We start from the raw sequence: 15,748 nt of genomic DNA on the forward strand, positions 1-15,748 counted from the left end.
CCATCTTAGAATCTGTAATAGTCTCTCCGATGGCGGTAATCTCATCTCAAACCTGAGACAATCTCATCAGATATGAAGTCACTCATTCACCATGTATTATCTTGGTGGACTTCAACTTATCCTGCAATACCAACAACGAATTCTCGTTCTTATTTTGGAACAAATGTTGAAGAGCTTTCCACATCTCATGGGCATTGCTCTTCCCTGAAAGATGAGGTATCAACGGATTCTTGACACCATCTAGGATGATTAACTTGGCCTTCGTACCCATCTCTTGGTACACTTCCAACTCCTTAGGGTCAGTCGGCTTCTTAATCTCTTTTTCGGCAAAGTCCCAAATCATGTTCACCATTAGAACCAACTTGATCCTTTCCTTCCAAGGACTATAGTTAAACAACCCTTCCAACCTGTCCTCATATCGCAGACCAACTGACAACCTTGACATTGCTTTTAGTCCTTCAACAACATTGTAACCAACTCCCTCTTGAGTTGTACTTGTTGTGCACACTTTGATTCACTAGCCATTCAAAGTTTCTTTGATACCATGTTGTTTTTCCACAACGCCGGAGGATCTAGGTTAGGGTCTTAGACTCTGACACAACCAACTCAAACACCACAACAAACTACTTTGCACAATGGAATAAATACAATAGTTAATCAGCTAGTGCACAAATAGACAACTTTCTTACAATTTTTCAACGACCCAATTTCGTTATATTATCAATCTATAATACAAATATCAAGGGCTCTCGTACTAGGTATCGTGGCCCTCATACAATCACTGATACAAGAATACAAACTAGGGTTTGGTGTCAACAACTATGACCACCAATCTAACCTGAACATGATACCAACTGACCTACTAGCTGATGTAGTGCCCTTCACTGCTCCACTTGGTCGTACCTGTCAGGCCAGGGTAACTCCAGCAATTTATGAGTGCAAGACAGAACTTATTATTTCTCATTAGACAACTATTATTTATATATACACAAGAAACGGATCAGTTCATCTTCTAGATGACTGTCCGGCTTCACCTCATCCGTTTCGGATTAGGTGTCAACATTCCCCCCCTTAATCTGAAGGGATGTTGGTGAGTCCAAGCATCGTTCTGAATCTTTCAAGCTTTTCTCTTCCAAGCGCTTTGGTGAAGATGTCTGCAATTTGTTCGTTTGTGGAACAATGACGGAGATGGATTGTTTTGGCCTCAACATGATGTCGGATCAGATGATATTTAGTATTGATGTGCTTAGTACGATCATGGAACTTTGGATTCTTGGCCAACTTTATTGCAGATGTGTTATCAATCATGAGTGGAATAGATTGTGTTTGTTTTACTTGCAAATCTTCAAGAATTTTCCTGAGCCACACAATTTTTTTCGTTGCTTCAGCTGCTGCCACGTATTCTGCTTCTGTTGTGGAATCTGCTGGTACTGATTGTTTGCGTGATCTCCAGGAGACAGCTCCTGATCCAAGACTCATAGCATATCCTGAAGTAGATACCCCAGTTTCTTTGTCTCCATCAAAGTCTGAATCAGAGTATCCAATCAAGTTGAAGTCGTCCACCTGTGTATACTTGATTCCAAGGTCTTGAGTTCCCTTCAAGTACCTTAGAACTCTTTTTGCAGCAGACCAATGTCCCTCACAAGGCTTTTGCATAAACCTGGAGAGGATTCCAACAGCAAATGAAATGTCTGGTCTGGTAGTAGTGAGGTAGATGAGACTTCCTACAAGCTGTCTATACCTTGTTGCATCCTCAAATTCCTTTCCTTCAGTAGATGTGAGCTTCAAGTTTTGTTCCATTGGAGTAGAAAGGGGATTGCACTCTGTCATGCCAAATCTGTATAACAAATCTCCAATGTATTTCTTTTGAGAAAGAAATATGGACTTTGGATGTTGGGTTACTTCAATGCCAAGATAGTAATGAACATAGCCCAAATCAGTCATTTCAAAAAATTTTCCTAATTCTTTCTTTATGGATGCAATATAGCTTTCATTGTTCCCTGTCATTAAAAGATCATCTACATATACCACAAGATATACAACTGTTTTGCCAACTTTCTTGACAAATAAAGTTGCATCATCAAGATCAAAATGTTTGAAGTTGAGTTTCAGAAGATGCTCAATTAGTTTTTCATACCAGGCTCGTGGTGCTTGTTTGAGGCCATACAAGGACTTCACAAGTTTGCATACTTTGTGTTCATGTCCTTTCACAGCAAATCCTTCAGGCTGGGACATAAAAACATTCTCTTTTAGATCTCCATTCAAGAATGCAGTTTTTACATCCATTTGATGGACTTTCCAACCGTTCTGAGCAGCTAGTGCAAAGAGTGTCCGGATGGTGGCCCATTTTGCTGTGGGAGCAAAAGTTTCCTCATAATCGACCCCTTCCTTCTGTGCAAAACCTTTTGCCACAAGCCTAGCTTTGTGCTTGTCAAGTGAGCCATCAGCTTTGTACTTGTTCTTGTAGACCCACTTGCAGCCAATTGGTTTGGTTCCAAATGGAGGATCAACCAGCTTCCAAGTGCCATTCTTTATGAGGGCATCATACTCCTTCTGCATCGCTTCTTTCCATTCATCATGAGAAGCAGCTTCTTTGAAGGAAGTTGGTTCAAAATCTGTAGACAAGTTCAATTCACAATCATAAGTAACATCCATATCAACAGGTGAATTAGAGTTATCTACATCACCTCCATCTTGTCGGTTTGAATTTCTGGTTCCTGTTTTTCCAATTTCATCAGGATGAACACTTTCAAGTGTCTTTGTCAGCCACTTTGGGGGACCTTTCTGAGATGGTCCAGGCTGTTCTGTTGATGGAGTTGGGTCTGAATCAAGATTGAGTCTCCCAATTCTATCAATTACATCACTTAAAGGATCATCCGTTGTTGGAGTGTCATGCAGGGGAGATTGTTCTTCAGAAGAAGATTCCACATGTTGATCTAGTATAGGAATCCCCCCTTCAAGATGTGGAATCTGATTATCAAACTCTTGAAATGATTTTGGTTTTGTGAATCTATCCAAGTGATCAAGTTGCCGCTCAACAACACTGTCAGATTTGGATGATTCAAGAAAAATGACATCTCTAGATAAAACAAACTTTTTATTTACTTCATCATAAAGGCGGTATGCTTTAGATGTGTTTGAATACCCCAGGAAGATACACTTACGACTTCTAGCACCAAGTTTGTTTCTATGTACCTTTGGTATTAAAGCATAACAGGTGGAACCAAATATCCTGAGATGTTTTACCGAAGGAACATGTCCATACCACAATTCATAAGGAGTCTTGTTTCTTATAGCACTAGATGGACATCTATTCTTTATATATGCAGCACATAGAACAGCATCAGCCCAAAACATTGTCTTTACATTTTTGAAGAAAAGCATGGATCGTACCATATTCAAAATTGTTCTGTTCATTCTTTCAGCTACACCATTCTATTGAGGATTATAAGGCACAGTTGTTTGATGTTTAATCCCATGTTGGCGAAGATAGTGTTCAAATTCATTTGATGTATATTCTTTTCCATTATAAGTGCGAATAGACCCAATATGAGATTGTGCATCATTTTCAATCCACTTATGAAAATTCTTGAATGTTTGAAAAGCATCAGATTTGTTCTTCAATAAGTAAACCCAACACATTCTGGTGTAATCATCAATAAATGTCATGATATATTTATTTCCATTTGCAGAAGAAACAGGCATTGGACCACATAAATCTGAATGAATAAGTTCAAGCTTCCTATGTGCTCTTGAATGTGAATCATGAAAAGACTGTTTGCTGTGCTTTCCTAAAATGCAAGCATCACATTGTTTATGTTTTCTAGGAATTGTAGGCAAACCAGCAACACCATTTTTCTTCAACAAGCGGAGACTATCATAATTTAAATGTCCATATCTAGCATGCCATAATAAACTTGATGGAAGTGTACTTTCATCATGATGAGAAACATATGAAAAATGTTGTGCATGAGCAGAGGTTCCTTGCAGTTTAAGGAGTCTTTCTTCTTCTATACCCCTCATGACAAGTGAGTGGTCAGATGCCTTTCTTACCTCAAGCTTGCCATCAAACATGTGAATGGAGTGACCTTGCTGGCGAATGTGGACCAGGGACAGCAAGTTTCTCTTCAGCTGTGGGAGATATAGAACATGATCCAGAAGAAAGTCTGGAAGACCAGGCAGTTTAAGCCTGATTGTGCCAAGCCCTGATGGCTTGATTTTTCACTGATCTGCAAAGTATACTGCTCCATCAACATTGTTAGTGAAATCTTCAAAGAAATCTCTCCTATGAGTCATATGACAGGTTGCTCCTGAATCAAGCAACCAGTCATTTTTCGAAGAAGCAAGTGAAGCATTAAACAAATCTTCATTTACTCCAATGTTACATTGTGCCTCAATATAGTGAGCGGATTCAGGTGCTTTACCTTTGTCTGTGTCATCAGTTTTACCTTTCTGCTGGTTTCTTCTCTGCTCAACCTTGTCCCATGGTAGCTTGCATGTAGAAGCATCATGTGATCCATTTCGTTTGCAGCGAATGCAATGCAGATCTGCCTTTTCTGCTTGAGGATGTCTGCCCCCCCTGCCTCTGAAGTATCTTCCTCTTCCTCTTCGTCCACCTCTTCCTCTTGCAGAATCTTGAGCAGACTGCTTTTCTTTATGAGCAAGGCAAACAGTCTCTTCAGAAGATTCAGGGACTGTTTTCTTTCCAAAGGCTTTCTCTCTTTCAGCAAACTTTTTCACAAGAGTGTCAAAGGTTATATCTTTAAGATTTCCATTTGCTTGTAAAGACTCAAGATAGTTAGAGTAGGTAGGATAGAGTGCTTTGAAAAAGGCAATAAGAGAGATATCCAGCTCAACCTTAGTGGATTTAATATCATGCACTATAGACTTTATTTCAGAAGCAAGAGTAAGAGGATCATTATTTTTCAGTTCAAGGGTGAAGAGTTTAATCATGAGCTGAACAACTTCAAGTGCAGAATGTGTATCATAGAGTTCTTTCAGCTTTTGTAAAGCTTCAAAGGCAGTGGAATAGCATGAAATATGACGACTTACTTCTTCATTTACAGATGCTGCGATCAATGCAAAGGCTTTGCTGTTCTTGTTTTCCCAAATGGCGAGTTCTTTGTCTGATGTGGGCTGCACAGGGTCTCTGTCTTCTTCTCCGACACACACACCTTTCCACAGCTCATTGTAGATGAGGGTGTGTTTCACCATCCGAGACCATTCAGGATAGTTCTCCTTGCCAGTGAGAACTATTCCGACCATTGAAATGATTGAATGCATTCTGTAAAAAAAAAAATCTCTGCCAAAAACACTTCTGTTGAGAGAGAGAAAAAAAAATCCTTATATGACAGCCTTATGCATTTTTTTTTCCTTTAACATTCCATATCATATATATATCACAGCTCACATATATATCACAGTTCAACAAAACCAAGGGTGCTCACTGCTTACATATATCAATATCTCAACAAAAAACCAAGGGCGCTCACTGCTTTACATATATCAATATATCAACAAAAAACCAAGGGCGCTCACTGCTTATATATCAATATCTTCAACAAAAAACCAAGGGCGCTCACTGCTTTACATATATCAATATATCACAACAAAAACCAAGGGCGCTCACTAGTGTCTGGCAATGAATTGCTGGAATGAACGCTGGATGTTTACAGTCCTTTATACGTGATGTGCAATGAGATCTGGAATGAATGCTGGATATTTACAGTCCTTTATACGTGATGTGCAATGAGATCGACCCTTGTGGGCTCGCACCAACATCCGGTTTCACGGTTTCAAGCCCTCTGATACCACACTTCCGCTGCGCAACTCAGTTCTTACCACAGTTTACAAATAACGCAGCATTAAACGCAGGCTTATATAAAAAAAACGATACCACTGTTTCATTAAAAACGATACCTCAGTTTCATTAAAAACGATACCACTGTTTCATTCCAAAACAATACCGCAGTTTCATCAAAAACGATACCTCAGGCTTCAATATTAACGCAGTAAGGTGGTCATTCTGGGCGACTCCACATCTGGCAAAACAAGCCTTGTTTTGCGATTCATATACGATGAATTCGTGGAGGGGCGATCCGCAGCCTGTTCGTGAAGGAGGCGATGGTGGACGTAGAATTGGAGATATGGGACACCGCGGGACAGAAAAAAAATATCGGAGCATCACACCATTGCATTATCACGGAGCCGATGTCCCCATTGTCAGTGTACTCAAGAAAACTGATGCACAGATGCGTTGTCAGAGGGGCAGCTCAGACAAACGTTTATAAAAAAATTAATGCGCAGTCTCTGGCAGTCTCAGGCCAGGCAGAGGCAGAGCAGCGCAGGACAGACAGGACAGAGGGGCGCAGGACAGAGCAGCACAGTGCTCACGGCAGGAGTTACAACCTATTTTGGGACCTGTGCTCTGATACCATGTCAGGCCAGGGTAACTCCAGCAATTTATGAGTGCAAGACAGAACTTATTATTTCTCATTAGACAACTATTATTTATATATACACAAGAAACGGATCAGTTCATCTTCTAGATGACTGTCCGACTTCACCTCATCCGTTTCGGATTAGGTGTCAACAGTACCCTAAACACATCTACTAGTCCTTCTGCTCCAATCTACAACAACACAAATCTGCCTCTAATAATGTATCCTACTCCTTTAGGTCATTGAACACGGATCACCAACTGTCTCTCCTCTCCCTAATCATTAGTCCATCAATGAATCAACACATAGGGACTTCTGTGAGTTGTTCACATCTCTTTTTCTGAACAACTCCTTTAGTTTCCCACCTATTTCTCCTTAGTCCCTCAAGAACACAACACTTAGGGACTTCTTCCCACTATTTACTTCATGTGTTGCTCCAATGAAGACAAACTTATGGCATGGAGGTTGCCCTCTATCACTGTCAAAAGTCCTTCTCCAACAATCAACTTAGCGCTAGTCAAACTCCTCCCTTGGTTGCTCTTTTATCTCTTCAAAGAACAAGCCCTGAGCTTCTCCAAGTCCGCCCTTCTTACAACTGTCAAAGTCCTTAACAAACTGATCTAGGGCTTCAAGGGCACCTTCAGATCTATCTAGCTGCATTGTAAAAGACCCTTATGGGTACACGTATCAAAGAAGAAAAATATTGTTTTGTATTTGAGAAGTATCTAGATACTCCAAAAGATCAAGTTAGCTACCAATTAAATTCGGCCTTGGGTAGGCTTTAAAAGCCACATGAAAAGGCAATATAAAGGCATAACTTCGACCTGCTTTGCAAGACAAGAAGCTCGCATATCTGAGATTGTGTTTGCGGTTTGGAGGAGGAGCGAAGGTATAAAAGAGGATATTTAAGGCATGCGAAGGTGGACAAATTTGTTATATGAAGGGACCTAGGATTACCTCAGGTTCAAGATGACTAAGAGGCCACTTTCATGGAGAATTCTTATATTATTGTTCTTGAAGATCTCTTGGGTTATCTAGTAGGTTATCTTATGTCTTGGAGGAAGCTAAGGTTCTTGTATTTTCGGTCTTGGAAGTCTCCTTTGAAATTATTCTATAAGAAGAGAAAGTTCTTTAGGGTTTTCCCCTTGGAGGGGTTTTGCCCTGGCTTGGAGCCTAATTCTGGTGTCTCTTTTTATGGTTGTGATCTTTATGGTTTGGCATTTACTTGATGATAAGAACATAAGCATGAATATAATAAGAAGAATATAATGTCACAAGCAAACGTCATGTATGGAAAATGTTAAGTTAAAAATGTTACCTATATTAATTTTCCAACATAGTATCAACGTTGAGGTCAAGACATTGGTAGCTGAAGAGATGACTGTGGTTTGAAGACTTGCAATCTCCTTGAGGGCTGAAATTCTCTAGGCCTAGAATAGGGTTGTTTTCTTCACTGTTTTTTATCCAAACTTGGCACCAATAGCCACAAATTCGAACCCTGAGTCAAGGTCATAGGAGTCGCAGGCATAGCTCTAGGCATGATTTGGGAGGTCGAAAGGCCTATGTTTTGCTATCGGAGAATGTTGCAGATCTAGATGACCTTGTTGAGAGCCACCGAGCGTTTCAGATCTGGCCTAGAAGAAGTTTGCATGCCTTGTTTTTTACGTTGATTGAAGGGAGAGGGCCACAACCTTGTAATAACTCCACTGTGATGAGAAAGAGAGGCTAAGACCTCTATAACAGTGGATAGTACTATGGATAAAAGGACACAGGTCTTGTGAAGTGGAGAAGAGGGCAAATAGGCAACCTTATCATCATTTTTCAAAGATCCATGAGGGAAAGCAAAGGCCTAGTCCAGGCCAAAGGTCCCATTAGGGAGGAGGAAAATCTTGCAAAGAAAGTCAAGTCTTGTAATCACATTTTTTGGGAAGATGAATAAAAATGTTGGTAGGCTACAAATAGTCATTCTAGCTAGTAAGAGAAGACGTCTGATAGAGGAAATAGGTCGACCTGTATGGAAGACTCTATGGGCCTATTCTTAAAACATATACAGTGAAAATATGAAGCCCTAGTTTGAGGGCCAAAGTCATAGAAGCACCTACTCCAAAGGGTCATATAGGAAGCAGTCAAAGTGAATTTGTAGGATGCAGAAGCACTTTAAAAGCATTGTCTCGGGGTATTTTAGTGACTATGCTAAAAGGACAGAGGCTGGAGAAGGATCGAAGTCTCAAGGATAAAGATAAGCAATCACAGTAAAACCTTCAGGAGCTCCATGATCTAAAGTTTGAAATAGGTACCAAACCTATTGTTTAAGTCAAAGAACTTTATAAAATTATTGGAGCTAGAAGAAGTGTTGAAACTGAGCTTGAAGGACTAGAGCTACAATTAGTCACCTTAAGAAGAGCATCTTGATTTGGCATTGCTCTTGGAAGGATCATGACATCAATGGAAGTAGCAATACCTTGGATTGTGAAGAAGGCTTCATAGCAACTTTCAATAACCATGTATGACTAAGGTATGCAGCCCTTGTCTATAAGGTACATATAATTGTGTTATGCACATAGGGTCTAACATGTAATGTATTAGGGTTTTGTGACATGTTTGATTCTAGAGGTTTATAGTCTTCACCTTGTTGAAGGTTGTTCGTAACTAGGATTTGTAAACACTAGTTGGCATTTAGAAACCCTAGTCACGAGAAAAGCCTAACCCTTATTTGATTGTTCCCTCATAGAAACCCTAACTCTTGATTTCTAGGGTTTGTAGGTAATCTAAGGTGTATGGCAAATCATAGACAGGATGGAATTGAATGAAGTCTAGGGTATGATATCATATCCCTAGTCCTGGTTAAGGTTTGTATTTGAAAAACCCTAGAATGCATCCTCTAAGATTCCATGAAAACCTTAGATTGACATAATTGTCTTCATGCTCTAGTTATTGTATATTCTGCTTGCTTGTACTTGTCAATGAATAATGCATGTACAAAATAAAGGAAGCAAAGCAGCGCTTGTGCTTTAGTGAGCATGATGGAAGGAAGGAACTGTAAGGACCCTGGAAGTATTGATGCTATCAAGTTCATTAAAGGAGTAAGCATGCATCATTGTATTGCTTGATTTGGTATGGCATCATGTAATAGTAGCATATTTAAAATCTACTTAGTTGGATTGCTTTATAAGAATCATCTAGTCTTTGAAAGTTTGAGATCAACTTGCATAAGATTCATCCTCTCATTGTTTAACATTATGCTAGAGCCGGTCAATTTGCTAAGGTGGATCCTTAAGAGCCTATAAAGAACCATCACTTCGGAGGTTCTTGAAGAAGCATCATGACAATTCTCTTGAAGGATGATGGATTGCAGTTGGTCAGGTTGCAGCCTCATAAGGAAAGAGAGCCATTTTCTCTTTAAAAATAAAATGCAAATTCATTTAAGGTTTAATATCTAGATGATTGTATGAAAGAATCGGAATGTATATTTGAAATAACTTTTGGGTAGGAATCATATACATCCTGCAAGAAAAGTTAGTCATTATGATGCGTAGAAAAATGAAGTTGACTTACTCTGGAAAGAATGGAATATTGAGACTTTCTCGTTAGAATCTATATTTTAAACATCTAACATGATCTCTAGAAGAAAGTGGTAACTTGGTAATCAAGTTGGATCCTTGGGCACTCTGATACATAAATGTAGACTCGTATGGAGATGGACCATGAGGAAGTTGATGCCTTGTTGAGAAGGTCGTCATAGTAAGGTAAGTTTAGTGTTAATATCTATTATAGGTTATCTCGTTGACATTGTTTTGCTACCTGGAGGAATGTTGCAGGTATTCATGATGACAGTTGAGGCAAATTCAACTCTGTGGATGGAAATACTTGAAAAATATGGAGAGGAACTCAATCTCTAATACCTGGCAACTATGAAGATCAAGATGTGCTCATCTTGGGATTGGAAGGTAGCAGTGCGAAAAGATAACCTGAAGGTCAAAGTTTGTACTACGAGAAGGAAGATCACTTTCGAGGAAACTATGATCAGCTTCAAGTCTGGGAAGGCTCGACAGAATGCCTTCATGAATGAAGACAAGATGAAAGTGATGTACAAAATGGATGACCTGGAACTTGTTGTGAGAAGATGGCTCTGTGACCTGTGATACCAAGAAAGGAAGCATGCTCGGTATCATGAGATGCGGAGGGAGGAGGGAGCCATGCAAGTTTTGAGGAACTATTAGTTGTATGCAAGACAAGTAGGAGAACTTGTGGAAGTCTAGAATCTCCTCTAAATTTGAGAGGGAGTAAAAGGAGTCTCCTTGAATAGGAGCAAGATATCCTCCCTGTTTGAGAGGGAGTGATCGTGGATAATTTTTATCCTTACGGGTCATGCACTAGACCAGGACTAACAACTGCAAGTCTTAGTGCAGGCCATAAGCAAAGAATGGTGTCCAAAGGATGGGATAAGCATCTAAGATTGGTACTCCTAGAGGATTGGGAATCCAAGATATGAAGTAGTCTCGTGGACCAAAACCCCTTGAGAATACGACAGGTATCCAAAAAAAGAGTGGGCAAAGAGGACTGTATTCTTTGAGGATTCACAGCTAGGAATCCAAGATAAGAATAGTCCTAAAAAGTACATACATTGTGAACATCCAGATGGGGTATGTGCCTTGTAGAGGTAGTGTGGTATCACACGTAAAGCCTCCCAGGATAATGCTCTTGAATGAAGTAGAGCTTGTCTAGTTAGGCCTCAAAGACAATGTTGGTTGATCATAATTCTAATGCTTAAAACATGACTTATCAATCCGACTCTTCGTATGAGAACTTTTCAAAGGAAGTATTGTCCTTGTACCAGTTGGTCAATTATGAATACCTCCCTCATTAAGAGGGAGTATTGGAGAATGTAACTAGTTTTAGTCTTCATAATTATAATTTGACTCATGTAATGATGTAATCTCTATGTATTGATCAAAAGAAGAAAGAAAATTGTAAAATAAAATTATTTATAAAGCATGGGTTTCATGCTTGGGTCAATGGTCAATAGGTCAAAGCATCCATTGTATGCTTATAGGGTTTGCCATGAGTCAAAGGTCATTGTTACATTGTAAAAGACCCTTATGGGCACATGTATCAAAGAAGAAAAATATTATTTTGTATTTAAGAAGTATCTAGATACTCCAAAAGATCAAGTCGGCTGCCAGTTAAAGTTAGCCTTGGGTAGGCTTGAAAATCCACATGAAAAGGCTACATAAAGGCATAACGTTGACCTCCTTTGCAAGACAAGAAGCTCGCATATTTGAGTTTGTGGTTTGTGGTTTGTGGTTTGTGGTTTCGAGGAGGAGTGAAGGTATAAAAGAGGATCTTTAAGGCATGCAAAGGTGGATGGATCTATCATACAAGGTACCTAGGGTTACCTCATGTCCAAGATGACTAAGAGACTATTTTCATGGAGAATTCCTATATCATTGCTCTCGAAGATGTCTTGGGTTATTTGGCAGGTTATCATGTGTCTTGAAGGAAGCTAAGGGTCTTGATTTTTGGGCCTTGGAAGTCTCCTTTGAAATTATTCTATAAGAAGAGAAAGTTCCATAGGGTTTTCCCCTAGGAGGGGTTTTGCCCTGGCTTGGAGTCTATTTCTGGTGTCTCTCTTTATCGTTGTGATATTTATGGTTTGGCATTTACTTGATGATAAGAACATAAGCATGAATATAATAAGAAGAATCTAATGTCACAAGTAAACGTTATGTATGGAAAATGTTAAGTTAAAAATGTTGCCTCTATTAATTTTCCAACAGGGTGAAGCCCATGTATGATGTAATGCAAGAAAGGAGCCCTTTAGCTACAACTATATCTCCAAGGAAGAACAAGTAGCTGATATACTGATGAAGTATGAGACAAGCTAAAGCTTGGGTTATGTCTCCTTGGTTGAGAGGGAGTGATGGTGGACACCATATTCTCCATGTGTCATGAACTAGGCCAAAACTAACAACCGTAAGTCTAGTGAAGGCACTAATAGGGAGAATGGAGTATTGGATAAGCATCTGGGACCAGTACTCCATGAGAATTGGGAATCCAAGATAGGAAGTAGTCTCGTGAACCGATACTCTTTGAGGATCTGACAGGGTATCCAAGATAAAAGTAGTCAAAGATGACCGATATTCTTTGAGGATTGGGAATCCAAGATAAGAATAGTTGGGAATCCAAGATAAGAATAGTCCTAGAAGGACATACCTAGTGAACATTTGGATGGGGTGTGTGCCTTCAGCGGCTGTGGTGTTGGTGTCCATATATATGCCTCCTAGTGTTGTGCTCTAATCTATTGAAGAGTTAGAGCTTGTTAGTCAAGGCCTTGCTATTTTTGAGATTGACAATGCTGGTTATGATGTTGATGCTTGAATATGGCTTATCAATCCCACTCTTCTTATGAGAATATTTCAGTTTGGGTATCCTTATACTTCGTTGTGGAAGTATGAATACCTCCCTAGTTAAGAAGGAGTGTTGGAAAATGTAACTAGGTTCAGTCTTCATAATAAGCATTGCACTTGTATCATTGTATTTTTCATGTAAAAGCAAAAAGCAAAGAAAAAGCAATTTTGATTTTGATTTTCCTAGTCAAAGCATGTTCTTCATGCTCTTAGGATCATTTGAGTCAAGAAGAAAATATTATTGGGTCAAAGTCCATTTGGACTCTATGTAAGCAAAAGAAAGAAATTTCTGTTAAGTCAAAAATGTAAAATTGTCTCCACATGCTTGTGGAAACAAGTATATATTGGCATCTATCTTAAATCATTTTGCAATCAAGTTCGGTGGCCTTCTGAAGTGAAATAGTCCGAAGTTCTGAGGCAAAATAGTCCGATTTCTGCAGCAGAAGAAGTCTAGTCTATCCGAGTTCTGTGATACACGATCTGAGGCACACAGGCCCGAAATCTGAGGCTGGTATATCCAAATTTCTGAGGCTTTGTTGATGAAAAAGGACTATGGTATTATCTCTGTATTATGTTGGAATAATGGACAGAGTTCAGGCTTCTGTTGAAGATGTGTATTTGGCTCATTGACAACAGTTTGAGAACTTTCTAAGTGAACAGTATCATCGCATTAATGGGCAGAATGGAGGGCTGACTTGGGGCATTTGTGGAGGACTGTCTTGGTCTTGGGTCTTGGATGTCTCACTTTGATCTGATTCTGTAAGAGATAACTTTTCTGGGTTTCCCCCCTTGTCAGGTTTTGGCCCTGGCTTGGAGAAGCCTATATATTGTGTTCTCTGTTTCTTGGTGATCTTCATGTTTTATTTTGATAATTGCTTGATGAAGAAGAAAGACATAATAATAATAAAGAAGCCAACAGATTCACAAGTAATTATCATGCAAAGAGAAATCAACCCTAATTTCATATGCCTATTGATTTCTCAACACATCCCACACTTCTGATATTTAACTGAGAACAGTTACAACTGTGACAGTTTGTAAATTTTTAGAACTTGACATAAATACTTGTTTTATTTAAAAAACTCATTATCTCCGGAAGTCAGGGCTCACTTACAAAGTCTAGTTTTAGAAAGAAGATATATAGATGGCGTTTCCATACTGTGCAAAGTCCAAACAAAATTATCTAGAGAGAACAAATTGACAATGCACTGATTCAAGGTAACAAGATAAGAAGGGATATAAATTCAACCTTCTTTGAAAAAGCAGCAAAAGGGTTTATGTCATCTTCATATATCTTCTTGTATTTCGATTCTATATCTGAACTGAACCCACTCTCTACATCATCAGCACGCTGCATGTGATGACATAAAATTATGATGTAAATATAATGATAAGAAAATAGAATTTGACCACAAAAGTAAATCAGAAATACCCTCAAGGTCACCTTTCTCTGTCCTCGAGAGAGAGGCCAATCCTTTGTATAATCTTGTATGTAACGAATTTTCTCATACAGCTTAACATTATCTGCTTTACTCTTTTCCAAATCTGCTACAAGGGCCTTGTTTTTCTCTTGGGCCAGTCTTAGATCCTGCAAAATTTAAATAAGGTCAGCCATTCACTCTCAATAAAGTACCATGTAATGGTAGAACCTGATTCACAACATTAATACAAATTTCCAAATGGCTAGAGAGAATCCAAAAAATGATATGTGCACACAAACAGCAATGAGAACACTCACACAATATGACAGAATAAAAAACAGACATGCCAGAAACGTACACATGCTGTAAAATCTATTATCTTTATTAGATTTATAATAGCACATACTCAGAGTGTCCAAAATAGTATGGAGTTCACCAATGGAATGATTAATGGAGAAATCAGTGAGTTGATTGACAAGTGATGTGTACAACACATGGTGGGCATTTGTCTCCTTGACTTGGGAGATGTATTGTCACTTGCCAAGTTGCCAGTTATACCTATGCCTATTCCCAAAATTTGCTCCCTATTTTCTTTTTCTGCAAAATACATCCGATTTTTACAAAAAACTGTACAAAAGTGGACAGAAGGGTATATACAGTGGGTAAGCATATGTTCTTCCTTAGAGCAACAAGAACTCAAAGAAATAATATTAATCAGGGTCCAAAAAGCAGGCATCTTTATCTAAAGAGATCCTTTAGCTAGAAGCTGATGGTATACCTCATCCCACCACATAGAACAAAAGGAAGGCAAGAAGCTAACCTCATGGAAAAATGGCCTTATACCTAAATTTCTGCAAAATAAATAAAGCTGAAATCCTCAAACAATGCTAAATCCCTGCAAATGCAGTGGGCCAGCCAAAGAAAATAAGCATGTATAAATAGGAATAAGAAAGATAAGGGGTAACTCTATTGGTAGGCATCAATTTGGTGCAGTGTTCAACAGGTTCAATGCCTACTGCATCAGAATGAAAGAATGCATTAGATGGACAGAGCTGTCTCTATTCTATCTTGATTAATGAAAAGAAAAAGTAAAATTATATGGCATTACATTATTAGGTGGCTATTTATATGAAAAAGAAAGTTTACTATTCAGTTCCCTTCTTAAAACCTGGAGCTAGCTTCTAGCTTTACTCAGAAACAACACTAGCTTCTAGCTCTTTGCTCACTTACTCTATGCATTTCCCTTCATCAACCAGTAGTGGAAGTGATGCATTATATAGATACTAAGATTTTTTTCACCTACGTGTGAACCTGAGAGCAAAAATCACCAAGTAAAGCAGACCATCAGCAAACACTACCCTGAAGCACCCCTGAACAATGATCCTCAAGACCCCTCCAACATTGCTTGGCAAATTGACACACCCAAAAGATGAGTTTCACTGTCTTTGACCACTAACAAACAGGACAAAGGCCATAAAAA

General features: G+C 39.0%; 1 protein-coding gene across 1 annotated transcript in view; it reads right to left on the reverse strand.

Moving 5' to 3' along the window:
* The window catches only part of LOC149263774 (protein CASP), a 339,103-nt gene that overhangs the window by 16,597 nt on the left and 306,758 nt on the right, over positions 1–15,748 (reverse strand). The window contains exons 18-19 of the mRNA XM_089426687.1: positions 14,292–14,435; positions 14,097–14,198 (exon numbers count right to left, since the gene is read on the reverse strand). Of these exons, the coding sequence (XP_089282813.1) occupies positions 14,097–14,198; positions 14,292–14,435 (246 nt within the window). The remainder of the gene's footprint in view (positions 1–14,096; positions 14,199–14,291; positions 14,436–15,748) is intronic.

The sequence above is a fragment of the Pinus tabuliformis genome, chromosome 6 (assembly GCF_031772625.1).
Source record: "Pinus tabuliformis cultivar Carrire ecotype Pingquan chromosome 6, CPIR1, whole genome shotgun sequence".
Classification (NCBI taxonomy): domain Eukaryota; kingdom Viridiplantae; phylum Streptophyta; class Pinopsida; order Pinales; family Pinaceae; genus Pinus; species Pinus tabuliformis.